This window comes from Phyllostomus discolor, chromosome 7, assembly GCF_004126475.2.
Source record: "Phyllostomus discolor isolate MPI-MPIP mPhyDis1 chromosome 7, mPhyDis1.pri.v3, whole genome shotgun sequence".
NCBI lineage: Eukaryota > Metazoa > Chordata > Mammalia > Chiroptera > Phyllostomidae > Phyllostomus > Phyllostomus discolor.
In genome coordinates this window covers 40,417,434-40,443,512 of record NC_040909.2, presented here as the reverse complement: position 1 = coordinate 40,443,512, position 26,079 = coordinate 40,417,434, and the positions used below count along the sequence as shown (strand labels likewise).

The 26,079-nt window shown below is 40.0% G+C and overlaps 1 protein-coding gene across 3 annotated transcripts in view; it reads left to right on the top strand.

Annotated features, from left to right (window-relative positions):
* The window catches only part of ATG7 (autophagy related 7), a 284,196-nt gene that overhangs the window by 15,901 nt on the left and 242,216 nt on the right, over nt 1-26,079 (top strand). For 2 of the 3 annotated variants that reach the window (XM_028518253.2, XM_036030797.1), the window contains exons 2-4: nt 15,183-15,355; nt 15,848-15,902; nt 25,417-25,534. In XM_028518253.2, coding sequence (XP_028374054.1) covers nt 15,196-15,355; nt 15,848-15,902; nt 25,417-25,534 — 333 coding nt within the window. In that variant the 5' untranslated portion in view covers nt 15,183-15,195. Of the gene's footprint in view, nt 1-9,730; nt 9,805-15,182; nt 15,356-15,847; nt 15,903-25,416; nt 25,535-26,079 lie in introns of those variants that run through there. The other variant, XM_036030796.1, reaches the window with a different exon arrangement.

Genomic DNA, 26,079 nt, shown 5'->3' with positions numbered 1-26,079 from the left:
TGATGACCTCAGTAGGTCATCAAAATGATGATGAAAACAGGTTGCTGTAGACCTTTAACAGTAAATTGTGGATGACTAAAGTGTGTAGGGGCCTGATTTCAGATGAAATCCGTTTGTACCACTGTCTGCTACCGTGCTGAGTTCCTTCCACATTGTGTGATTGCTCTGGCCACTGTCTTTTTCTTTTGACTTGGTTGTAGAGGAAGTTAGTGAAGGAAGTGTATGTGAAGGTTTTTTCAAAATAATTGGTTATTTTTTAGTATATGTGGGGCCGATGAGCAATATAAATGTTGTGAAAAAGGGGAGATGCTTCTTCTTTCAAAAATGTATAGTATAGTAATGAAAGTCAGGACTTGGAAGGCATTAGACCTGGGTTATAAACTTATCTCTTCCACTTCCCGTGTAACTTGCCCTTCCTGTGTAAGAGCAAGTTACTTAACCTTTCACTTCTTCCATTTTCTTTTCTTTAAAGTAGGCTTAATACAATAACTTCGGGGATGTCATAGATAATGTAAAGTGTTTTGTGTAGTGCTTGGCACAGAGTAAGCATTCAGTTAGAATAGTTATTATTATTGCTACTATAAGTGGTCCTCCCTTATCCACGGTTTCATAGTTTCATCTACCTGTTGTTAATCTCATTATGAAAATAATTCATAAGTTTTAAATTGCATGCCATTCTGCGTAGTGTGATGAAGTCTTGTGCCATCCCACCTAGGACATGAATCATCCTTTTGTTGAGTGGATCCATGTATATGCTACTTGCCTATTAGTCACTTAATAGCCATCGTGGTTATCAGATCCACTGTCTTGGTATCACAGTGCTTGTGTTTAAGTAACCCTTATTTATACTTAAGAATGGTCCCAAAGTACAAGAGTAGTAATGCTGGCAATTCAGATATATGCCAAAGAGAAGCCATAAGGTGCTTCCTTTAAGTGAAAGGGTATGAATGTATAGGAAAAAACATGGTGTGTGTGTATGTATATATATGTGTGTATATATGCACACACACACACATATATATATGACTCAGTACTATCTGAAGTACTTTACAGAAGTACTAAGTAAAATAGAACATAATGGGGGGAAGGGGCAGAATTTTGGAAAAGATATGTTTATATTTAGTTTCAGATTTGTTGAGTTTGAGATGTCTGTGAGAAATCTAAATTCTGGCTTCCCAACATACTTAAATATATGTTTGGAGGTTAGCACTAGAATATAGCCCTGGAATTCACTGGCATGCAGATGGATATTGATATAAAAAATGAGTCATTTTGCTTTTGGGAAAGTTCATAAACTAAGGACAGGCCTAAGCATGGAAACTTTAAAAAAAACAACAATAGAAGAAAATGTGGACACTTCTGGTCAAGATGGCTGCATAAGTAAATATAGCTCAACTCCTCGCACATCAGAAATACAACTAAAATATAGAACAACCATCACTCAGAACCATCAGAAATCAAGTTGAATGGAAATCTGACAACTACGGAATTAAAGAAACCACATGCATCCAGACTGGTAGGAGGTGCAGAGATGCGGAATGGGCTGGTCCCACATCTACATGTGGTGGATAAAAATTCAGGAGGCATATCTCAGGAGCAAGGAGACCCAGTCCACACCAGGCCCCCCAGCCCAGGGTTCTAGTGCCAGGAAGTTAAGTCCCCATAACTCCTGGCTGCAAAAAACAGTAGGGGTTGAGTCACTGGATGAAACTTCTGGAGTCCCAAACAGTCTCTCTTAAAGAATACACACACCAACTTACTCATATTCACTTCCTCTGAGCTCCAGCACTGGGGTAGCAGCTTGAAAGGCACCAGTGGCAAAAAGGGAGAAACTGCAGTGTCTGGCATCAAGGTGGGAGCTGGAGGACTGCTTTTGCCTAAACAGAAAGGCAGGCAGATGCCATTGTTTCTTTTCTGAGCCTTCCCACCAAGGAGCTACAGAGCTGGCAGGTGGGTGCCATATCTGAGCCTCCATCAACCAGGCTAACACTTTGCCCTGCTCTAGAGATCCCCTGAGGCTCTTCCATTCCACCCAACTAATGGGACCACTCAAGTGTCAGCAGAGACTCTTCCATATGAATGCCTGGTCTTGGCTCATGCTTACTATCAAACAAGTAGCAACCAGCCTCAGTAAGCCCCCACCCCCTGTATATCTTGCTAAGTGGCTCCAGGCCCAGCACTAGCAGCAGCCAGCCTAGATTCACAGCTTGGCTTCACCTGGGAATCTCCAAGACCACTACAATTAGCAACCATCTCAGATTGCTTTTTACTCATGCGGGGTGGCCCCAGGCAGAACACAGGTGGAGACTGAACTTGGCCTGCACACCCAATGGACAGCCACAGACCATGTCAAAGCCCCACACCCTTGCCCTTGCACAGCTGATCCCCCATGGAAGTGGAAGTTAGTGGTGAGTGGTCAGTGATCACAGCCAGTCCTTGCAGCTGACTGGCCTGAGTAAATCCTCCCATTGACCTTCCAACAGCAAACAAGGTTCAACTATAAGAAGAGGGTATACTCAGCCCACACAAAGGGCACACCTTGAGTACCCAGCTTGGGAGATATGGGAGCCTGTGCCGCTGGACCCTACGGGACAACCACTATTTGAGGCCATGTTACCAAGACAGAGAGTCATAGCAGCTCTACCTAGTACATAGAAACAAACAGGGAGGCCGCCAAAATGAGGAGACTAAGAAACTTGGCCCAAACAAAAAAACAGACTAAAATTCCAGAAAAAGAAATAAAGAAAATGGAGATAATCTATTGGATGCAGAGTTCAAAACGCTGGTTATAAAGATGGTCAAGGAACTCAGTGGGTACTTCAACAGCATAAAGATGATACAATCAGAAATGAAAGAGACACCAATTGAAATAAAATTTATAGGGATTCAACAGTAGAGTGGATGAAGCCAAGAATCAAATCAATGATTTAGAACATAAGGAAGAAAAAAACTTATCAGGACAAGAAGAAGAAAAAAGAATTAAAAAAAAAACAAGGATAGTGTTAGCAGCATCTGGGACAACTTCAAGAGGTCCAACATTCACATCGTAGGGGTGTGAGAGAGAGAAGAGAAAGAGCAAGAAATTGGAAATCTATTTGAAAAAATAAAGAAAGAAAACTTCCCTAATTTAGTGAAGGAAGTAGACATGCAAGTCCAGGAAACACAGAGAGTCCCAAACAACATGGATGCAAAGAGGCCCACTCCAAGACGCATCATTATTAAAATGCCAAAGGTTAAAGATAAAGAGAGAATCTTAAAAGCAGCAAGAGAAAAGCAGTTGGCTACCTATAGGGGAATTCCCATGAGACTGTTAGCTGATCTCTCAAAAGAAACTTTGCAGGCTAGAAGGGATTGGCAAGAAATATTCAAAGTCATGAAAAGCAGGGACTTAAGGCCAAGATTGCTCTACCCAGCAAAGATGTCATTTAGAATTGAAGGGCAGATAAAGATCTTCCCTGACAAGAAAAAACTAAAGGAATTCATCATCTCCTAATCATTGTTATATGAAATGTTAAAGGGACTTATTTAAGAAAAAGAAGATCAAAAAGAAGAAAAAGCAATAAAAACATGTCTATCAACAATTGAATCTAAAAAATCAAACTAAGCAAACAAGAACAAAGACAGAATCAGGGATACGGAGAGCGTTTTGATGGTGGCCAGAAGGGAAGGGGGTGTGGGAGAATGGGTGAAGAGGTGAGGGGATTAAGAAGTACAAATAGGTAGTTACAGGATAGCCATGAAGATAAAAAGTACAGAATAGGAAATTGAGAACCCAAAGAACTTATACATATGGCCCATGCACATGAACAATGGTAAGGGGATTGCCTGAGGGAGTTAGGGGTACTGGGTGGAGCAGGACAAAGGGGGAAAAAATTGGGACAACTGTAATAGCATAGTCAATAAAATATAATTTAAAAATAAAAATATAAATATAAAAACTTCAAAAATAAAATTAAATACCTCCCTTCCCCCCCAAAAAAGAAATTGCTAGTTGCATTGTGTAGGAGAAAGGAGAAGGGAGCAAATGGAGGCCCAGGAAACCAATCAGGAGGCCATTAGGGTATTTTAAGCAGCATTTTCAAAGTGTGGGTACCAGATGACCTGCATGAGGGTCTCCTTCTCCATGCATAGGATCCACAGTTTTTCAGGGACTTATGAAGATAGTAGGAGAGACCTGAAAAAGAATGACTATTTTGAAAGTGCAATGTTATAACAATCCTTTCAAACAATTAAAAGCCAGAAAATAGTTAATATGAAATGAAGGTGTATTTAAATATGTTTGATATGATTTAGAGGTTGGGTCTCCAAAAGTTAAGAGTGTCAATGGCTTAAAGGCATCAAGATAGCATCAAACTTGAATCTGAATCACCAGGGGGCACTTGTCATTTTTCAGACTCCTGGCCACACTTCTTTCTCCCCTCCAGCAGGTTTCCTCATTTTTAAATAAGTCTTCAAGTTGATAAAAGCTTGAAAGTTATTGGTCAGGCATTGTCAAGTGCACCATTCTGCAAATCCATGTTGAGGCAGCAGAGTTTTGAGGGCAGCAATGCACTGTCCTTTGTGATCAACTAAGCTTTGACCACATTATACAGAAAAATATTTAATTATTATAGTTCCCACTTCTTGTTTTCTTTTTGTGTGTCTGTGTTTGTTAAGTCTCATTGTGAAGTTTTATTAATTCTTAATTGGATTTCTGTTGCCAAAGCATATTTTAAATGTAGCAAACACATTAAGCCTGTTGAAAATCATCTATCCATTAGGAATCTAGTAGCAAACTAAACTGCCCTCCTTGGAACTTGGAGGGACACAGTTGGTTACTTCCCCACGCTGATCTTACCCTTACAGCATATTCTGTTTTTAACAGTCTACCCTCAAATTCCACTTTAGAAAGCCACCAGTGAGCTCCTTTTAAAAATTAAAATCCAATGGCCTTGACAGGCCTCACTTTCTTTTTCACTTGTAGTGTTCTTTGACACCTTTTGTTGTTACTCTCTTCAAACTTTTTTATTGCTTTGGGTCAGTGGATAAAAATACCATCCTGGTGTTCCAGTTAGTGCTCTGCACTGTCCTTTGTGTGTCCTTTGCTTGTGTTGCTGCTGTACCTGCTGACTGTGGGCATTCTCTCTAGGACAGTGATTTTTAACCTTGTGCTGCAAAAATTTTTAAAACAAGCAGTACCTGACTAGTCAGGAACACCGATTTCTTTTCTCTCCGATTGTCAAATTTTAAAAAATGACAACAGCCAACATAACAAGAGCCGTCTAATAAGAATTAATCAAAATTACACTTTTTTTTATCACATTAGCAAAAAGTATAAAATATTTTTTGGTATGCCACAGAATTTTAGCAATTAGATTATTTGTGCCACAAAATGGAAAAGGTTAAAAATCCCTGCTCAAGGATTCTGTTGGGCTCTGACTTTTTTTTCTCTGAGTAACTGTTCAGAACTGATCATTCTCGCCTGCGTTTACTGTTATATCAGTGTAAATGCCTCTGGAATTTCTGTGAGTCTACCTTCCCAGGCCAGCCTATAACTGAACACAAGTCTGGCTACCTGCTGCTTTGAAAGCCAGTATCGAGAGCCAGGTGCTGATGTAAAGGAAAGTGGTTTTATGCAGATGCCAGAAACCTGGAAGATGGAAAGCTGTCATCTCAAAGCTCATCTTGACATCTCAAGCATCCTGGAGAATTTATATAGGGGAGTTTGGGAAGAGGAGAACTAAGGAATTTCTGGTGACGTGCAGTTTCTCAGCTCTGCTCTGGAGTGGTTTCAGGGTTATCTCCTGCATGTGTTACCATTTAATTTCATTGCTCCTTTCTCAGTGTCACTGCTGATATCTGGAAACAGGACATGGAGACAGTGTTTCTGCTGGTTCTGATATGAGTCACTGAGGCTTGCCCAATTTCTTGTGGTCAGGGTCATTCCTTAGTTAAGCAGGAGCTGGAACTGCTGATGTCTATAAAATACTTACAAGGGAACTTTTAATATGCAAATCTTCTATAAGTTTTTTAGTACAGCTTATTTTATAATTACCACCTGATGAGTATATTGTGTTTACTTCAATTACTGTTATAATTCCCCACTGTCAATTTTCCTTCATATCTATGGAGCTATTGATGTCCTCTGAGTCTTCTGGGGAAATGAAAAACTTTAGTCTTTTGTAAAGCAAAATTTTGTGAGTTAAAAGCAGTTATATATGTTTTATAGGCATCTATTGAGCAGATACAATTTTTCTGGTGTGGGAAAACAAGTCATAAGGAGGAGGTTTAAAACAATAAAGACAAGCATTATAAAGAAAAGAATGGTTAACCTCAATTAAAATTCCTTCTAATATGGACTCGAGTCTTTGTGGTAGCCATGAAAATAGACTTGCAAACCAATCTTCACTTCATTCAGAGAAGGGTGTGATGGTCCAATGTTTATTGAAGCCAGCTAGCCTGTTCCCTGATTTGGTGGTACTTGTTTCCTCCTGAGGTGTTGATGTAAGTATAACAAGAGGAGATGGTGGTCATGCAAACTCATCCTTGTTCTGCTAGTATGTAGTCTAAGGCAATTTGATTCTCTAAGACAGCTTTAGCCAGAGTCCAGAGATTTCTGAATATTAGTAAGTAAGGTTGGCAGTTTCATTGACTATGGTGATTAAATTCTTAGATTTCAAAGTGTATGCTGATGTGCAGCTACTCCTCACCAGATTAATAAAGTACATCTAAACAAATATTCACCCCCATCTGGGATTTCTCTGGGGAGATCTCAGGCCATTTGGGTGAATGTTGATTGCTTGCTTTGGAGTCCTATCTGCCCAAACTGATTTACTTACTTGCTTGTAGATCTAAGGAGGGAACAGTTTTCCTCTGGCCCCCCGACCAGATTAAAAACATCTGGAGTTGGAGTGCATGCTTTGGTGGGGCCTGTAGGTGAAGCTGTTGTCTTTAAGGAGAGAAGGTTACCTGGGAAGACAATTTACAGAGTGAGTCCCATCCCTGCAGAGAGATGGGGCATTCAGGCAAATAGAGGAACCTGAGAAAGCTGTGTGATATATTAAGATCTCTGAGTTGGCATTCTAAAGGCTGGAGGGAGGCTTGTTGCTGCCTTCATCTCATTATCCGTATGACAGAGACTGTTGTGGTTTTTTTTTATTCCCAGTTTGGTGTGTGGCACAGGGTACGTGGCTCCCATGTCTACTAAAAGTCAATCAACTTGTTCCCCACCGCCAGTTGTATCTGGGGCTCCTGTGGGGAAGTAATGATGAGTGGGGAGGCGTCTAGAGGAGCTTTGGGCCTCCTCATTCACTGTTCCAGTTCACCATCTGCCCATGTGTCTCTTATTTACTTCTTTGTTCCATGCCTGTTGCCAGCTACCTGAGCTTTTTGCCTTGGTGACTTTTTGCACCTGGTGTATCACCCTTGCTGCAATCTTATCTGTGCATAAGTAAAAAAATAAAGCTTTGAAGACAGTTAACTGAACTAGAGTTTAATGTCCATAACTGTGTATTATAGAATCTATTGAAACACAACTTCTCCCCCCCAAATTACCCTCATTTTTATCAAAGAGCAAATCAAGACCAATTCATTTACTGCGTTAAGTCCAGTTTCCATTCAGCCTGATTATTTGCATAAACACAAAAGGACGTGCAGGCAGCATTTCTGCTAGTTCTGATATGAGTCACTGATGCTTGTCCCAGTTTCTTGTGGTCAGGGTCATTCCTTAGTTAAACAGGAGCTGCAACTGTTGATGTCTATAAAATACTTGTAAGGGGACTTTTAATATTGTGTTGGCCAAAAAATCCATTTAGTTTTTTCTGTAAAATAAGACACATTTTTTCATTTTCACCAATAACTCTACTGATTTGGATATTTTGAGTAGGTTGGCTATGTCTTGCTATTGGCTTCTAGTGGGTAGAGGTTAGGGGTGCTGCTAAACATCTTCCAGTGCATAAGACAGCCCCACAGCAAAGAATTATTTGGCTAACATGTTAATTTACTTTGTCAAGAAACTTTGCAAACCATTTTTGACATGTTCGATTAGTCACAGCACCTTCTCCATACACTGCACAAATCTTTTTATGTGTTTCTGTTATACTTTTACCTTTCTTGAAATAAAGCATAATACTCTGATAATGTTGCATATTTTCTTTCATCTTTAATATTAAAATGGCTGCACAAAAATTCACCAATTTTAGGGGTTTTTTAATGTACACTGATATGACAGCTGTCATAATACAATCTAACAAAAAGATTTCAAATGGAGTTAAAGACAGCTAAGCACTACTAGAGCCATTGTATGGAAGAAACAACAAATTCTTTGGCCAACCTATACATAAATCTATGAGTCTGTTAGTACAGCTTATTCTATAATTACCACTTAATGAGTATATTATGTTTACTTCAATCACTGCTGCAAGCCCATTTCCTTGGACCAGCTTCACTTTACCTTGCTATTGTCCTTGTGGAACATGTCTTTAATTTATTATTACCTGTCTGCCTCTCAAGTGTCTCTTTTGTGGAGCTGCCATTGTCCCAGCCAGGGGCTTTTTCCTCTTGTCCAAGATACCAAGTGTGGTCACCTTTTTTCTGAAAACGTCCCCCATGAGAGTCTCATTTTCATTCTGGCTTCCTCTGCTCTAATCTAGGTCTTCATAAATTCTTAAGCTCTTAACTACTTTTCCCTATCTGCCCCCCTTCAAAGCTGTTTTGTCACTGCAGAATTCTGTCTGCCACTGGCTTCCTACTCCAGAATTCTTCAACCTCACTTCTGAAGCTAGAACCAACATGCGTGCATTGCTGTTGCTCAGTACCAACGCTCTACTAAGAAGAGGTAGGCTCATTCTTCCTCGTTTTTACCATAGCTGTTCCCCCATTGTTCTTGCTCTTTCATCCCTCTGTCCATCTTCCCTGCTCATGCCCATCTTTTTTAACATAACTTAGTGCCCAACTCCTCAGAAGCTTTCTCCCTGTGCTGCCCCATATTCCTTCATTTTTAGCACTTTTATGTAATACTGACTTTGCATTTTTCCATATAGATACTATCAGTCCAAAGCTCCTTATCTCTAATTCTAAAATCCAACAACTGTGGAAAACTGAAAGCTATTTAATAACCTTGGCACAAAACTCGGGAAAAACCTCTTTGAGTGGATATGAACTGTCTTTATTTATTTATCTTATCTAGTGTGACTGTTTATACATTCTTCTCCAGAAATATGAATCTGGTTATGGTGCAATTGGACAGGAAAGAAAATGAAGGGAACTTATCTACCCACACTTTTTGGAACTGCCAAGTTTCTCTAGTATTGTGCTTCTCAGACCGGGGTACCTGTGCTCATGAAAGTGTGCGGGGAACATAGGGAGTTCCAGTGTATACCTGCTTGATTGCCAGGAGGGTCAAATTTATTTGATGATTTGAGATAAAGTATGAAATATTAAAATATAGTAAGGTGCAAAATTTTCATGCATTTAGAGGATAAAAGATGAAATTTAGAGAAATGAGGGTACTGATGTTAAGTGGGAAGGAGTGTTCATCCTCCTTGGCTTGGGTGCTCAAGCACTGTTCTTACTCAGAATTCAAACAATTTGCATTTTTGTGTTTCTAACTGGCTGGACTCTGGGTTTTGTACTTGTAGACTTCTCTAGGACCACACAGGATGGCAAAAACTGCTGAGACTATGTGGAAGAAAGACTAACACTAGTGCCCAGTCAGACTGACTTTAACAAGCAAGGAAGATACACAAAAGTGAAGGCCAGGGTTACTTAGAAAAATCAGTTGTGTCCGAAGGAGGCTAAACTTGACAACACTGGCAAATTACTCAGGTTGGTTTCCAAAGTTGTATCTTAGGTAACCCAAATACCTCTCGTACTTTTTGTTTGGTTGGTTATTTTTTCTCTCCATTTTATTGATAAATAATTGGCATATATTACTGTATAAATTTAAGGCACATAGCATGGTAGATAACAGTAGGTTCTGCTAACTTCCAGCTTCACATAAAGATACAATAAAAAGAAAAGGAAGAACAAGGAAAAAAATTTTCCTTGTGATGAAAAATGTTAGGACTGAACTCTGTTAACTATATGTCATGTCATACAGCATTGTTAGCTATAGCCATCATGTCGAACATCATATCCCTAGTACTTTTTATCTTATAACTGTAGTTTGTACCTTTTCACCACCTTCCTCCAATTGCCCCTACCCCCACCCTCCTCCTCTGCTAGCAAGTCTGATCTTTTTTTCTATCTGCTTGTTTATTTTTTCTTTTTTAAATATAATCTACATATAAGTGAGATCACACAATATTTGTTTTTCTCTGCCTGACTTATTTCACTTAGCATAATGCCTTCAGGGTCCATCCATGTTATTCAAATGATAGTATTTCCTTTTTTTAAGTATATTTTATTCATTATGCTATTACAGTTGTCCCATTTTTTTCTCTGCTTTATTGCCCACCTGCCAGCACCCCCCTCCCACAAGATTTCCCTCCCCACCCTCAGTTCATGTCTGCAGGTTGTACATATAAGTTCCTTGACTTCTCCATTTCCTATACAATTCTTAACCTCCCCCTGTCTATTTTGTGCCTACCATTTATTCCATGTGCTTCTTATTCCCTGTACATTTTCCCCCATTTACCGCCTCCCCCTCCCCCATGATAACCTTCCATGTGACCTCCATTTCTGTGATTCAGTTACTATTATAGTTGTTTGGTTAGGGTTTGTTTTTTGTTTGTTTGGGTTTTTTTTTTTTTGGTTCAGTTGTTGATAGTTATGAGTTGTTGTCATTTTATTATTCATATTTTTGATCATCTTCTTTGTCTTAGATAGTCCCCTTAACATTTCATATAATAAGGACTCAGTGATGATGAACTCCTTGAACTTGACCTTATCTGGGAAGCACTTTATCTGCCCTTCCATTCTAAATGATAACTTGGCTGGATAGAGTAATCTTGGATGTAGGTCCTTGCCTTTCATGACTTGGAATACTACTCTCCAGCCCCTTCTTGCCTGCAAGGTTTCTTTTGAGATGTCAGCTGATAGCCTAATAGGAACTCCTTTGTAGGTAACTGTCTCCTTTTCTCCTGCTGCTTTTAAGTTCTCTCCTTATCTTTAATCTTGGGTAACTTAATTATGATATGCCTTGGTGTGTTCCTCCTTGGGTCCAACTTGTTTGGGACTCTCTGAGCTTCCTGGACTTCCTGGAAGTCTATTTCTTTTGCCAGATTGGAGAAGTTCTCCTTTATTATTTGTTCAAATAACTTTTCCACTTGTTGCTTTTCCTCTTCCCCTTCTGGTACCCCTATAATTCGGATGTTGGAACATTTAAAGATGTCCTAGAGACTCCTAAGCCTCTCCTCATTTTTATTTGAATTTTTGTTTTTTCATTCTTTTCTGTTTGATTGTTTCTTTCTTCCTTCTGGTCCACTCCATTGATTTGAGTCCCAGTTTTCTTCCCATCACTATTGGTTCCCTGTATATTTTCCTTTATTTCACTTTTCATATCCTTCACTTTTTCCTCTATTTGCAACCATACTCAACCATTTCTGTGAACATCCTGATTACTAGTGTTTTGAACTCTGCATCTGATAGGGTGGCTATCTCTTTGTTGCTTAATTGTATTTTTGGAGTCTTGATCTGTTCTTTCATTTGGGCCATATTTGTCTCGGTACACCTGTTATGTTGTAAGGGGCAGAGCCCTAGGTATTTGCCAGGGTGGGGCAACCTACCTCACTGCGTTGTGGTCCTGTATGTGGGGGATGGGTCAGAGAGGGAACAGTGCTGCTTGCTCAGCTCTCAGCCAGCTTTCAGTCACTTCCTCCACTGCCCACAAGCAAATTGGGCCCTTTTTGTGCTGATTCCCAAGTGGGTGGGTTTGTGTAAGTTCTAGGACCCTGTGGATCTCTCCAATGAACCCTTCTCTGAGGCTGGGAGTTTCTCCCACCACCACAACCACTACAGATTTTTACAGCCAGAGATTCTGAGGCCTTCTTTTTCCATCTTGGAACCCTGGGTTTGGTAGTCTGTCTTGCTTCCCAGTTGTTCCTCCCAGTTTATCCGCATGCAAATGTGGGACCACCTGGTCTTCCAGCCAATGCCTTGTACATGTCCTCTCTACCCTGGCTGCTAGCCTCCACCCCTCCTACCAGTGTGAATGAATGTTTATTTTTTAACTCCTTGGTTGTCACATTTCTATACAGTTTGACTTTCTGGCAGTTCTGGTTTTGTTTTCAAAATTGTTGTTGTCCTTCTTTTGGTTGTGCAAGGAGGTATAGTGAGTCTGTCTGTGCCTCCATCTTAGCTGAAAGCACCTTTACTTGTTTCTTTAATGTCTGAATAATCCACTATATACGAGGTCTGTCCAGAACGTATCCAGCCATGTAATATGAAAAATAGAGCCCTGGCTGGCGTAGCTCAGTGGATTGAGCGCGGGCTGGGAACCAAAGTGTCCCAGGGTCGATTCCCAGCCAGGGTACATTCCTGGGTTGCAGGCCATAACCCCCAGCAACCGCACATTGATGTTTCTCTCTCTCTCTCTCTCTCTCTCTCTCTCTCTCTCTCTCTCTCTTTCTCTCTCTCTCTCTCTCTCTCTCTCTCTCTCTCTCTCTCTCTCTCTCTTTCTCTTCTCTCTCTCTCTCTTTCTCTCTCTCCCCCCTCCCTCCCTTCCCTCTCTAAAAATAAATAAATAAAATCTTAAAAAAAAAGAAAAAAGAAAAATAGAGACATTTATTGAAGATAGAAAATACAAGCAATAGTGAAAATAGGACAATAACACCTCAGTCCCCTTCAAAGCAGGCACCTTGGTACCTCACAAAATTCTCCCAATCACCATCAGCTGCTCTGCCTTATTTTCCTGAACCTCATCAATTGTCTGAACTCTCTTCCCTTTCAAAGGTGATTTTAGTTCTGGAAAAGCCAAAAGTCATAGGGCATCAAATCTGTCCTGTATAGGGGCTGAGTCACCTGAGTGATTTGGTGTTTTGCCAGAAAACTCTGCATGAGATAGATGCATGAGTGCACACTTTGTCATGATGAAGGCCCATAGCTTCGGCCTTTTGAATCATCCAAATAGTTTCCATGGAGGAATGTTCAAGCTTAATGCAAAATTTGATGCAGATTCATTGCTGTACTTGCTCAGTCATTTTGAATGTGACAGCCATACAGTACACATGCTCACTCAACAGCATCTACTGGCCCCACCAACTAATACAATGAAGTCATCATTGTTCATGCATGCACATTCCAGTCCACTGTCCTTGGCTGCCATGTTACATCGATGTCACGCAAACTCTTCTCATGTTTTTCAGACAGACCTTGTTATATATGTGTACTATATATATATCACAGATTCTTTATCTACCTGTAAGTGGGCGCTTAGGTTGTTTCCATGTCTTGGGTATTGCAAATAATGTTGCTGTGAACATAGGGGTACTTCTATCTGGTTATTTTTATCCTTACCCAAGGGTATGCTTACTGATTTTAGAGAGAGGGAATGGAGGGAGAGAGAGGGAAAGAAACATCAATGTGAGAGAGAAACATCCTTAGGTTGTCTCTCATACGTGTCCCCCACGGGGACAGAACCTGCCATCTAGGCATGTGCCCTGACTTGGAATCGAACCTGTGACCTTTTGCTGTACTGGACAATGCTCCAACCAACTGAGTTATACCGACCAGGGCAGCAGCTATCTTTCAGAGTTATTTTCATTTCCTTTGGATATAGTCCCAAAATGGAATTGCTAGATCATTTGGTAGTTCTGTTTTTAATTTTTTGAGTATCCTCTTTTCCATAGTGGCTATACCAATAATACAGTCCCATGAACAATGCACAAGGGTTCCCTTTTCTCCACATTCACTCTAGCATTTGTTATCTCTTGTATTTGATGATGGTCATTCTAATAGGCTTGAGGTAGTATCTCATTGCAGTTTTAATTTGCATTTCCCTAATGACTAGTGATGTTGAACATTTTTTCATGTACCTGTTGGCCTGTCATTTATTTTCTTTGGAGAAATATGTGTTCAGGGTCATTACTTATTTGTTCTTTTGCTCTTGAGTTGTATGAGTTCTTTATATATTTTGGATATTAACCCCTTATAAGATATGGTGTGAAAATATCCTTTCCCATTCTATAGGTTATTTTTACTTTGATGATGGTTTCTTTTGCTATGCAGAAGTTTCAGATAGTTCCACTTGTTCATTTTTTTGCTTGTGCTTTAGGTCTCATAGCCAAAATATCATTGCAAAGACCTATGTCAGGGATCTTTATTATTACATTTTCATATAGGAGTTTTATGGTTTTAGTCTTACATTTAAGTATTTAATTCATTTTGAGTTCATTTTTGTGATTGGTATAAGATATGTGACCAGTATTTATTCTTTTACATATGAATATCCAATTATCCCAGCACCATTTGTTGAAAAAAATGTCTTTTCTTCGTTGAGTATCCTTGGCTCCCTTGTCAAATAGTAATTGAATGTATATGCTGGGGTTTATTTCTGGGCTCTCAATTCTGTTCCATTGGTTTATTTTTCTCTTTTTATTCTAGTACCATACTGTTTTGATGACTTTGGCTTTCTAGTATAGATTGAAATCAGGAAGTGTGGTGCCTCCTGCTTTGTTCTTCTTTCTTGGGATTTTTTACTTTTTGGCTATTTGCAGTCTTCTGTGCATCCATATAAATTTTAGGAGATTTTTTTTTCTATCTCTGCAAAAAATACCAGTGGAATCTTGATAGGGATTGCATTTGAATATATAGACCTCTTTTGGAAGTATTGATATTTTAACAGCATTAATTATTCCAATCCATGAACATAGGATACCTTTCTATTTGTATCTTCTTCAGTTTCTTCCAGTAGTTTTCAGTGGAGTTCTTTCACCTCCTTAAATTCATGCTAAAAGTATTTTATTGTATTTGATGCTAATGTAAATGGATGGATTCCATAATTTCTTTTTCACAAAATTCATTGTTATTGTATAAAAACACTACTGATTTTTGCGTGGTAATTTTGTATTATGCAGCTTTCCTGAATTCATTGATTAGATCTAACCATTTTTTGGTTGAGTCTTTAGGATTTTCTTTATGTAAAACTATGTTTTCTGCAAAAAGAGACATTTTTACTTCCTTTTTTGTTTTAATTAAACATTATTATAATTGTTTATTTTTAACATGTTGTGTGCTATTTTGTGGTGTTCTATTTTGTTTTTTAGTAGGTAATAAATAATGGCGGTAGCTACAGGAGATCCTGGACTCTACAAATTGCAGTTTGCCCCCTTCAGCAGTGCCTTGGATGTTGGATTTTGGCATGAGTTGACCCAGAAGAAGCTGAATGAGTATCGGCTGGATGAAGCTCCCAAGGACATTAAGGGTTATTACTACAATGGTAGGCAATACTAAACTCCATCTTCATTCATCTTCTATTATCTTCTGTGCCCTCCAGTATAGGGTCAGCTTTCCTTTAACAAGAGACACCTTGTCTTTTATAATGAATGGTCTTCACTAATTTCTATTTTACTTCCTAACTTTTGACCCAAATTTATTTTTACTTCTTTTTCCCTGTTGTGGAGAAAAGAAGGGGAAAAATAAAACCCTAGTTATTAATCCAAAGAATTAATACTGATTTACTTAGTATTTCTGGGGGAGAATATTGGATATATATTTTTTCCAATGAATTTTTTTATATATTCTTGGCAAGTTTCTTAAATTCACAAAAGCTATGTCACTTTATGCTAAGTCCCTGTTTAGTTTTGATAACCAGAAATTCGGTGGGGCACTTTGGGCTCAACAAAGAGAACAAAATTACTCCCAAGTGTTTTCATTATGAATGCTGCTATTAATGACTTCTGACTGAAAATATGGTAATGCTTCTGTGCAGGTGATTCCGCTGGGCTGCCAGCTCGCTTAACATTGGAGTTCAGTGCTTTTGACATGTGAGTATTTCTTGCCCAAAATCTATAGTGAAGCACACTATTTGCTTTTTTCAAGGAATGAGCATTCTTAACCTCCCTCATAGGTACATCACAAGGAAACTGGGGATGCTCTTGGTGAGCAGGGTCAGCTCCTCATGATTATTTTTACCTCTCATAACAAAGAGACAAGTGCTAGATACTTAAGACTCTCTGATTTGTTTTTTTCAGCAGGTAATATCAGAGCCTATTTGGTGTCAAGTACCATGTAGATTGATTGAGGCTTAGATAACAGCTCTCCTGATTTTGATTATAGTTAATATTTTATGATTCTTTATTAGTACCTCTTGACTTATTCCTTTAGTTACTTATCCATACGCATCAGTGAATGTTTATTAGGCTACTTCTGTATAGAAACTACTGTACAAGGCATTATAGGGATATGCATAGAAATATGGCATATGCCCTCAAAGAGTTTTTTGTCTAGTTGAAGGTGATGGGGAGTTGCTGGAGAGAAGAGGGGCATTTATTGACTTAATCAGCTAGGCATTTTCACATACATAATCTTTTAAGACCTGTCAGGTGTAATTTCTCTCTCAGATAAAGGAACCATGTGTCAAAAGGTAAAATGGCTTGCTTAAGATCACATGTAGCCTGATTTAGGAAGCACGTATAAAGTTAAAATGTATTTCTGAGGTTGCAGTCTGAGTAGCTAGGGGCATTTGGTTATCATCTATAGAAATAGAGAAACCAAGAAAGGGGCTAAAATTTAAGGCAGAGGTAAGTTTTGTTTAGAACATGTTGAGTTTGAGATGACAGCATCCAGTAGAAGTGTCCAGAGGCATTGGAGTCAAGTAGGGTGGGTAAGACCAGATTTGGGAGTCTTCCTTAAAGAAAAGTTCATGAGGCTGTAAGAGAGGAAGAGACTCAAGTATAAAAGAGCCAAGAGCCAGAGCGGTGTACATACCTGATTTAAGGAGGGCAAGAAGATGCAGATCTAGCAAAGGAGATGGGAGTTGTCAGAGAGGAGGAAGAACCAGAAAAGAGTTATAGAAATCAAAGAAGGAAATGTTTTCAGGACAGAAAGAGATGGTCTACAATGTCAGAAGCAGAAAGGTCAGAGTTGAATGCAAGGGTCATTGGATTTGCCAATTAGGTCTTCTGTGGTCCTTGAAAACTCAGTTTTTCAAGCTGAATTCTATGGAGCAGCATCCTTGTTGAGGGGCCTATAAAACAATTGAGAGTTGAAGACTCAGAAGCTTCAGTGAGAGCAACATTTTCTGCTTTCTTGTACCGTAGCACTGCCAAGTTGAGGGATTTGGGGAAGGTGTAGAGGTTTTTCTTTGCAAGGACTGCTTGGTTTTTGAAAATGGCAGTAATCAAGGTTGGACTATTTCAAATAAAGTATCCCTAGAATTTTTTTTTTTTATTTCTCCAGAAGTCAACACATTTTATTCCTTTATCTGAATCAAATTGCAAAATTAAATTTCCTAACATAGATGCAAAACAATGTTAGTCTCTATGTCTTTAAAAGGTAAAGTGTTAGTTCATAAGAAATTCCTGCGATTATTTGTCAAAACAAATTAAATCCTAGTAATCCCTCCCTTGTTTTGGTAAAGATGAACTTAATTTTGGAGCAATTGCAAGATAATGAGGGAAATATAGACAGTGTACAAGCAATAAATTATCTGAAGAGTGTAAAGTGGGGAAAATCAGCAGTATAGTTTTCCTGTAATCTGGAGAGTCTAACATTCATTATAGCCTCATTCCTCTCTTTATTCCGATTCTCGACTGGAGGTTATTTTTAAAAGATATTAATAGTTTTGTTCTTTGGCCAGTAACAGTAACAGAAAGTGCTACAGCTAGTTGAGATCTTACCGGTGCAGGAGGCTATGCTGGGGAGCATTTTATAAGCATCACTATATTTGATCTTCATCATGTTCCGATTAACTGGGTGTCATTATCTATTTCAAAGTGTTGAATCTGAGACACAGAGAGATAAAACAATCCATGCAAAGGTGAACTGCGTGAAACCAGGGTTTGAGCTCAGGTTTGCCTGGCTCTAAAACCAGAGTGAATCTGTGATGATCTTAGAGTTTAATTCCCAGACACTAATCTGGATTCCCTCATTAAAAAAAAAAGTAATAAATAATAGTTTTGTTTTTTGGAACAAAGGTCACAGAGGTTAGGCTTGACCTTACTACAAAATCCAAGCATCTTAAACTTTAGTGATCTAGAAATTTTAGTTGAAGGAGGTAAGAAAATCTGTGATCCTACAGCTATGACTTTCACACAAATTACTTGGTTTTTCTGGTCATATATTTTATAAAGATTTTATGTATTTATTTTTAGAGAGAAGGAAAAGAAGGGATAAAGAAAGGGAGAGAAACATTAATGTATGGTTGCCTCTCGCACACTCCCTACTAGGGACCTGGCCCATAACCCAGTCATGTTCTCTGACTGGGAATCAAACTGGCGACCCTTTGGTTTGCAGGCCAGCACTCAATCCACTGAGCCACACCAGCCAGGGTTCTAGTCATATTTTTTCATTTAGCTACTGAATACTTACCATATGTGAGGCTCCCTGGTAGGCACTGGGGAAGATAAGCAAGAACAATATGTGGTTCTTAGTGTTATGAAAATGGCCCTGGATTTGAAGTTTGAATATGTAGTATCTATCTATAGCTGATTAACCAAGTTACCTAATAAGTCCTTTTAGTTTTTAGCTTCAGTTTCCTTATCTCTAACTCTCAGCTTTTAATGTTCCTTCTAGTTTTAAGTTTGTGATTTTGTGAGTCCCTCTTTTTTAGGATGGTTGGTGCTATAATCTGAATGTTTGTGTATCCTAAAATTTATAGGTTGAAAAACCCTATGCCCAAGGTTATAGCTTTGGGTGGTGGGGCTGTTGGGAGGTGATTAGATCACGAAGGCAGAACTCTCACAAATGGGATTAGTGCCCTTATAAAAGAGGCCCCAGAGGGCTAGCTCCCTCCTTCCACCCTGTGAAGACAAAGTGAGAGGTGGGCAGTCTTTGACTGGAAGAGGGTCTTCACCAGTACCCAGCCGTGCTGGCACTTTGACCTTGGACTTTCAGCCTCCACAGCCATGAGAAATATAATTCTGTTTTTTAAAAGCCATCCATTCTGAGGCATTTAGTCCAGGCTGAGGTAGCAGCCTGAACAAACTAAGTTTAGAAGTTTATTATTATTATACTTTCTTTATTTTTATTACTGTACCTCCACACAGGTTTGTAGGAAAATCTTTATGAATTTACTCATGAAACCCTGACTGCTTCTTATGTGAAGGATGTGGAGGTATTAGGAGTACAACTACTTATGAAACATGAAGCTCTGGAGGGGGTCTGGATAGAGTAGAAGACAAATATTTGCATTATAATGCATTCTGTGCTGTAATAAATATTGATGAGTGATAGCTATTTCAGAAATATTTATTAACAGTTTCCTCTGTGTCTTGACAGTACAACAGAATGCACTAGGCACTGGGCATACAGAGAGGAATATGGCAGAGTTGAATAGCTACCAGTTTTAGTTCTCACTTATAGATGCCATGAATATCTCAGCTTTGCATGGCACCAGATAAATTCCTTTTACTCTGAGTCCCTGGAAGCCTTGTGGATCTCTGCCAGAAGGTAGCAAAACAGGATCCTGTTCTCTACGTTGTACTAGGTGAATGATAAGTCAAGTACTAGTTTAGCAAGTACCAACTATCTTAGGGTAAGGTGTACTACTGAACTAGACCTCAAAATGTAATGGCCCAGAGAGAAGTTCATTTCTTGTCCACTTCATAGTCCAGGGCAGTGGTCCAGTCTTCTATCCTCTTAATGGCTCAGTCATCCTGAGGGGGTGCTTGCCTTTATGTACTGCTTAAGACTGAATTGTCACTTTCAGGTAAAAACAGATAGAAAGGGAAAGAGAGCAGGGTGAAAACAAGTGGAAGAAACATACCCAGTCTCTTAAAGGCTCTGCCTGGGCAGGGACATGTGTCACTCCACTCAGATTCTGCTGGAGAGAGCGCAATGTCTCAACTACCATATTTTGCCATGTATAATGCATACGCATGGTTTTGTGCACATTATACATGGGATTATTATATCCATGGCATGTAACCATTAGACACATGTATAATGTGCATCCCTATTTTTCCCTCAAAAATTTGGGCAAAAAAAGTGTGCATTATACACAACAAAATACGGTATCTTGCAAGGAAGCCTGGGAAATGTGGTGCCCAGTTACCAACATCTTGTATGTATTCTGTTACTGTGTGCAAAGAGGAGAATAGATTTTGGTGGCCAATTTCTATATAAATGTGAAGCTGGTTTTTAAAAAAATGTTTTTCTTTCCCTGGGCCTCTTTCCCTTGAGGAACATTTATGTTTTTTAGTCATAAGAAATATTTTTATTTTCTAAGCGTCAAGTTGGATTCAGTTAGAGAAAAGGAAGACCTACCACTTGCCCTCAAGTAACTTAAAAAGTAGCCAAGGAAGTAAGACTCATATGCAAATTATCTGTGTGGGGCACAGGCTGTCTCTTATTCTCTGCTATCTCGCTAGTATCTAACACAGATCTGACATGTGCTAGTTACACAAATGATTGTTTTATTTAATTACAAGCAGTATAAGTGTGTGGCTGTCAAATGGGATATGGTGTGGTTGATAGAAAGATACCAATGGACTCTGTTGGAAGATGTTATAATCAGGAACTCAGATTATTGTGGAAAGCAGCAGATAATGCAGCATGCTCCCAGACTATGTATGACTTCCCCGGTTCCCAGAGTTCCCTGTGGCCATGCAAAGCTGTGGAGTAAGATTCCTGCAGGCGTGGAAAGTAACCTCTCCCCTTCCGGGTTATTTATTCTGTCCTGGCCACCTTCACTGCCTGTCTGTTCCAGAGGCTCTGACCATATGGCTGCCTTTGGCCAAATGTAAATAACAGGTGTAAAACAGTTTTAGTAGTTCCCTGAGTAATCACTGGGAGACCAATTGGCCAATCACTGGGGTGAAGGCCAATTTTCAGAGATAACAGGCCTGGGCTCAGGCCTTTATGACATCGATTCTTTACCAGGTTCATACATACATCATTGTGAGGTCACTGTTGGCTTTGGGAAGATTTTTAATTCTGACTTTTTAAACAGCTTTATTGAGATACAATTTGTATACCATAAAATTCACCTTTTAAAAATGTACAACTCATTGGTTTTTGGTACATTCACAAGGTTGTACAACCACCACCCCTATCTAATTCCAAAACACTTTTGTCACCCTCCAAAAGAAACCCTGTACCCTTTAGCAGTCACTTTCCTTCCTCCTTTCTCTCTCCCCTCGACCCTAGAAAACCACGAGCCTACTTTCTGTCTCTATAGATTTGCCTTTTCTGGACATTTCATGTAAACAGGATTGTAGGAAACTAAACTAGTATGTGTTCAGGACTAGAATTTGAACTAAATGCTCTTGTTTCCAAGTCAAGAGCTTTTTCCCGTTTTCACCTGAGCCACCTCTTTGTGGAACAGGTAGAAGTTGAAACTTGAGAAACTGGTAGAATGGCTTTGCCTCCTGTTAATCACTTTTTCCCTCTTTTTTTCTTCCTTTTTTATTGATTATACTGTTATAGTTGTCACAATTTTTCCCCCTTTGGGAAAAATTGTGACAACTATAACAGTATAGGCTCGTTGCCTCCAACGAGCATCCCCAACTCCCTCCAGCAATCACCTCTCCTTTGATCATGTCCATGGGTCATGAATATAATTCTTTGGCAACTCTCTCTCTTATACTCTTTTTAATATCCTCCTGCTTGTTCTGTAACTACCAGTTTGTACTTCTAAACCCCTTAACCCTTTCCCTCATTCCCCCAGACCTCCCTCCTGATTCTCCACTATCCCAGTGTTCTCCATATCTGTGATTCTGTTTCTGTTATGCTTGTTTGCCTAGTTTTTTAGATTCAATTATTGATAGTTCTGTATTTATTGCCATTTACTGTTCATAGTTTTGATCTTCTTTTTATTAAATAAGTTCTTTTAACATTTCATATAATAATGGTTTGGTGATGATGAACTCCTTAAGCTTTAGCTTGTCTGGGAAGCACTTTATTTGCCCTTTATTGTGAATGATAGTTTTGCTGGATAGAGTAATGTAGGTTGCAGGCTCCTGTTTTTCATCACTTTGAATTCTTCTTGCCAGTCTCTTCTAGCCTCCAAAGTTTCTAGCCTCCAAAGTTTCTTTTGAGAAATCAGCTGACAGTCTTATGAGAACTCCTTTGTAGGTAATTATCTGTTTTTCTCTTGCTGCTTTTAAGATTCTCTCTTTATCTTTAACCTTTGGCATTTTGATTATGGTGTGTCTTGGTGTGGTCCTCTTTGCATTTATCTTGTTTGGGACTCTGTGCTTCCTGGACTTGTATGTCTATTTCTTCTTTCATTATTTTTTTTCAAATAGATTTCCAATTTCTTGCTCTTCCTCTTCTCCTTCTGGCACCGCTATGATGCGAATGTTGGAATGTTTGAAATTATTCCAGTGGCTGCTGACACTATCCTCATTTTTTTTGGATTCTTTTCTCTTCTTGTTGTTCTGATTGTTTGATTTTTTTTCTTCCTTACGTTCTAAATCATTGATTTGATTTTTGGCTTCATCCACTCTACTGTTGAGTCCCTATAAATTTTCTTTATTTCAATTGGTGTCTCTTTCATTTCTGATTGTATCATCTTTATGTTGTTGAAGTACCCATTGAGTTCTTTGACCATCTCTGTAACCATTGTTTTGGACTCTGCATCTGATAGATTGTTTATCTCCATTTTCTTTATTTCTTTTTCTGGAATTTTAGTCTGTTTTTTTGTTTGGGCCAAGTTTCTTTGTCTCCTCATTTTGGCAGCCTCCCTGTGTTTATTTCTATGTACTAGGTAGAGCTGCTATGACTCTCTGTCTTGGTAACATGGCCTCAAATAGTGGTTGTCCTGTAGGGTCCAGTGGCACAGACTCCCATATCTCCCAAGCTGGGTACTCAAGGTGTGCCCTTTGTGTGGGCTGAGTATACCCTTTTATTATAGTTGAACCTTTGCTGTTGGCAGGTCAATGGGTGGATTTACTCAGGCCAATCAGCTGCAAGGACTGGCTGTGACCCCTGGCCAGAAACCACCTCCCTCCATGGCTTGTGGAGGTGGTTGGATGATGCCCCAACATGGTTTGTAGCCATCCACTGGGTTTCCTGGGTGGTGCAGGAACTCCACCTGGATTCTGTCTGAGGCCCCTTGTGTAAGCTTTAAAACAATCTGCAGATGGCTGCTGCTAGTGTGGGGCCTGGGGCCACTCAGTGAGAGATACGGGGCTGGGCTCAGCTGTTGTTTGTTTGAACTGATTTAGGAAGGTCTGAGACCTGTGCCTAGCCCAGCCCAGCCCTTCATATGGAAAAGCCACTGTTACCAGCTTGGGTAGGCCTATAAGTTGGATGGAGCAGACCCTTAGGTAATCATCAGGGAGGGGCTTACTGTGTGACCCAGGTGGATCAAGATTCAGATATGGTGCCACAACACTGTGGCTCTGTGTGGGGGCGGGCTCAGAAAAGGTACAGTGTCTGCTGTCTGTGGTTCTTTCTGGGAGGAAAGTATCCCCCAGCTCTCATCCTGATGCTGGATACTTCACGTCCTCCCCATATGCCACTGGTGCCCTTCTGGGTGCTGCCTCAGTGCTGGAGCCCAGAGGGAGTGAATCCAAGTGAGGCCCTTTAAGAGGAGAGGCCTAGGATTCCACAGTGTCTTCCATTGACCCAACCCCACTGTTTTTTACCACTAGAAGTTATGGGGACTTTTCTTTCTGGTACTGGAACCCTGGGCTGTGTGGTATGGTGTGGGGCTGGGATCACTCGCTCCTGAGATGTCCCTCCTTTTTATGTCCACCACACTTGGGCTTGGGACCAGCTTGTTGTTCAATGTCTCAGCATCTCTGCGTCTCCACCCTTCCATTCCTCCCACCTGTCTAGATTAACATGCTTTCTTAATTTCTTAGTTGTTGCCTTGCAGCTCAATTTTCTGGCAGTTCTGAGTGATATTTGTTCTGTAGTTTAACTGTAATCTTGCAGTGGGTGTGAGTGGAGGCAAGCCACATTTACCTGTACCTCCATCGTGACCAGAACTCCCCCCATTATGACTTTTTAAATTTGTTTCCCTGGTCACCTTTCCCAGTGGTTCTTTAATCATGAAAAATGCTTCTCCTTTGAAACTTCCTCTTGTCCTCACAAGTGCTGATGTGTCAGTTGCTTGAATTTTCATGATTGGTTTCTTCCACTCCCAGAGCAGGGCTTTGGCATGGCTTTCACACATCCAGGCCCTGGACATTGAGGAATGAGGGTAGTTTTCTCCTCTTGTGCTTGTGTCTAAGTTAGATCTTAGCCTCCTTCCTTTTGTTTCAGCATCCTGTTGCAGCAGTCATTTCATAAAGCTGTCTGACGTAGAAAGCCTAGTCTACCAACTGCTCCACTTCCTTCTTCTGCCCTCTAGGCTTAATTGCACCTTTTTGTAATAACATTTTCTCATCAAGATTATCTTTGATGACCTTGCTTCACTTAGATGAAAATATTCTCATGTGGCTGCTATTGACTATTAGCATCTGTAACCACTGAAACATAGTTAATCATTTTAGAGAAGAGACCGGATTTCTCCACATCTGAGTTTGTGTTCAGAATCAATTCTTCTTTCCCTTTCCTGACGTGGATTACTCTGAAGCCTCTGAGGCCTCCCGGGGCATTGCACAGTACACGTTCGGCGTAATAGATTGGCAGGTAACAGGTGTAACACATTTTGTCTCTGTGACTCGGACACCCCCCGGGGTTTGCTGAGCAGCTCTGTGCAGAGCCTGTTTGGGCTGGGCTCAGTTGTGGCACAAGTTCGCTGTCCTCAAGGAGCTTACTGTTCTCTGACTGGGTGGATATGAATGTCTGTCCTGAAAACACTCTAAAATGTTATGTTCAGTTTTATGTATAAACCACTATAAGAGACAATGGGAGATGGCTTCCTGGAAAGAAAGGTTTGGAATAGGGCCCTGAAGCCTGGCGAGGAGGGGGTAGCACACCACTTTGGAGTTAACTAATTCTGACTTTAGATTCCAGCTCTGCTTACTCTTATATGACCTTAGGCAAGTTAGTTAAACCTTTAAATGGGAGAACACGCTGTTAGGGGAACTCAAACCTTGTATAGTTCTTGGCAAAGTAGAAGTTTAATAAATAATGTTTCCCTTTCAGGTTAAAGATGAGAAAGAAGAAAAAAATAGAGAAAGAACTTATATTTGGGAGGCAGTGGAAGAGCAGCATGCTGAGAGGTTAGGGTAGGGGACTCTAAAGGCTTTTGGAAGGTGTAGTGTCTTTTTATTTTTTAAGCAATGTTGTTTATCTTTTTCCAGAAAAAAATGTGCACTGGATCTTCTATTTGTCCCTAAAGAGCACTGACTCTGACTGTCACTGTTCAGCTGGTTTGTCTGTCACTCTTTGGCTGTCTGGGTCCCAGCTGTGCCTGCCTAATCATGTTTCTCTTGTATCCAGGAGTGCTCCTACCCCAGCTCATTGCTGCCCTGCCGTTGGAACACTACATAACACCAACACACTCGAGGCTTTCAAGGCTGCAGATAAGAAGCTACTTTTGGAACAAGCAGCAAACGAGGTTAGCTGGGAAAGCATAATGTATTAATTGTATTTTCCATGGCCCCGCAGGCATGGTGTTCCTGATCAGGTACAGACATCTGTGTGTCATAGAAACTAGTATATATTTGGTACTCAAGTTGGCTTCTGGTTGGTGGGCAGGTCAGGGAGAAGACACTGAGACTCTCACCTGGGTTTAGGCCAGAATATAGGGCAGTATATGAAAAGCTTTGTTGCTGGTCTCCAATTAAAACATTTTGAAACAGCTTGACCTCTGTCTAAGAGTTCTGTTTCTATGTCTGAATGTGTTTGGGTCTCTGTTCTTTGTGCCCTTGCAAGAGGCTTTCCAATCCCAAGCACTGTAGTCTTGTCAGAGATGATTGTGTAGTCTCTCTAGTATCTTCAGGGCTAAATCTAAACTCTTCTGTCTGATTTACAAGGCCCCTCATAGCCTGGCCTCTGTGGCCCTTATGTCCTGTCACTCTTGCCCTCACCTTCTCTGACCGGGTCACCGTAAATCACTTCTCACTCCTTTCTTCACCTACTTTTTTTCTCCCTCTCCTCCGG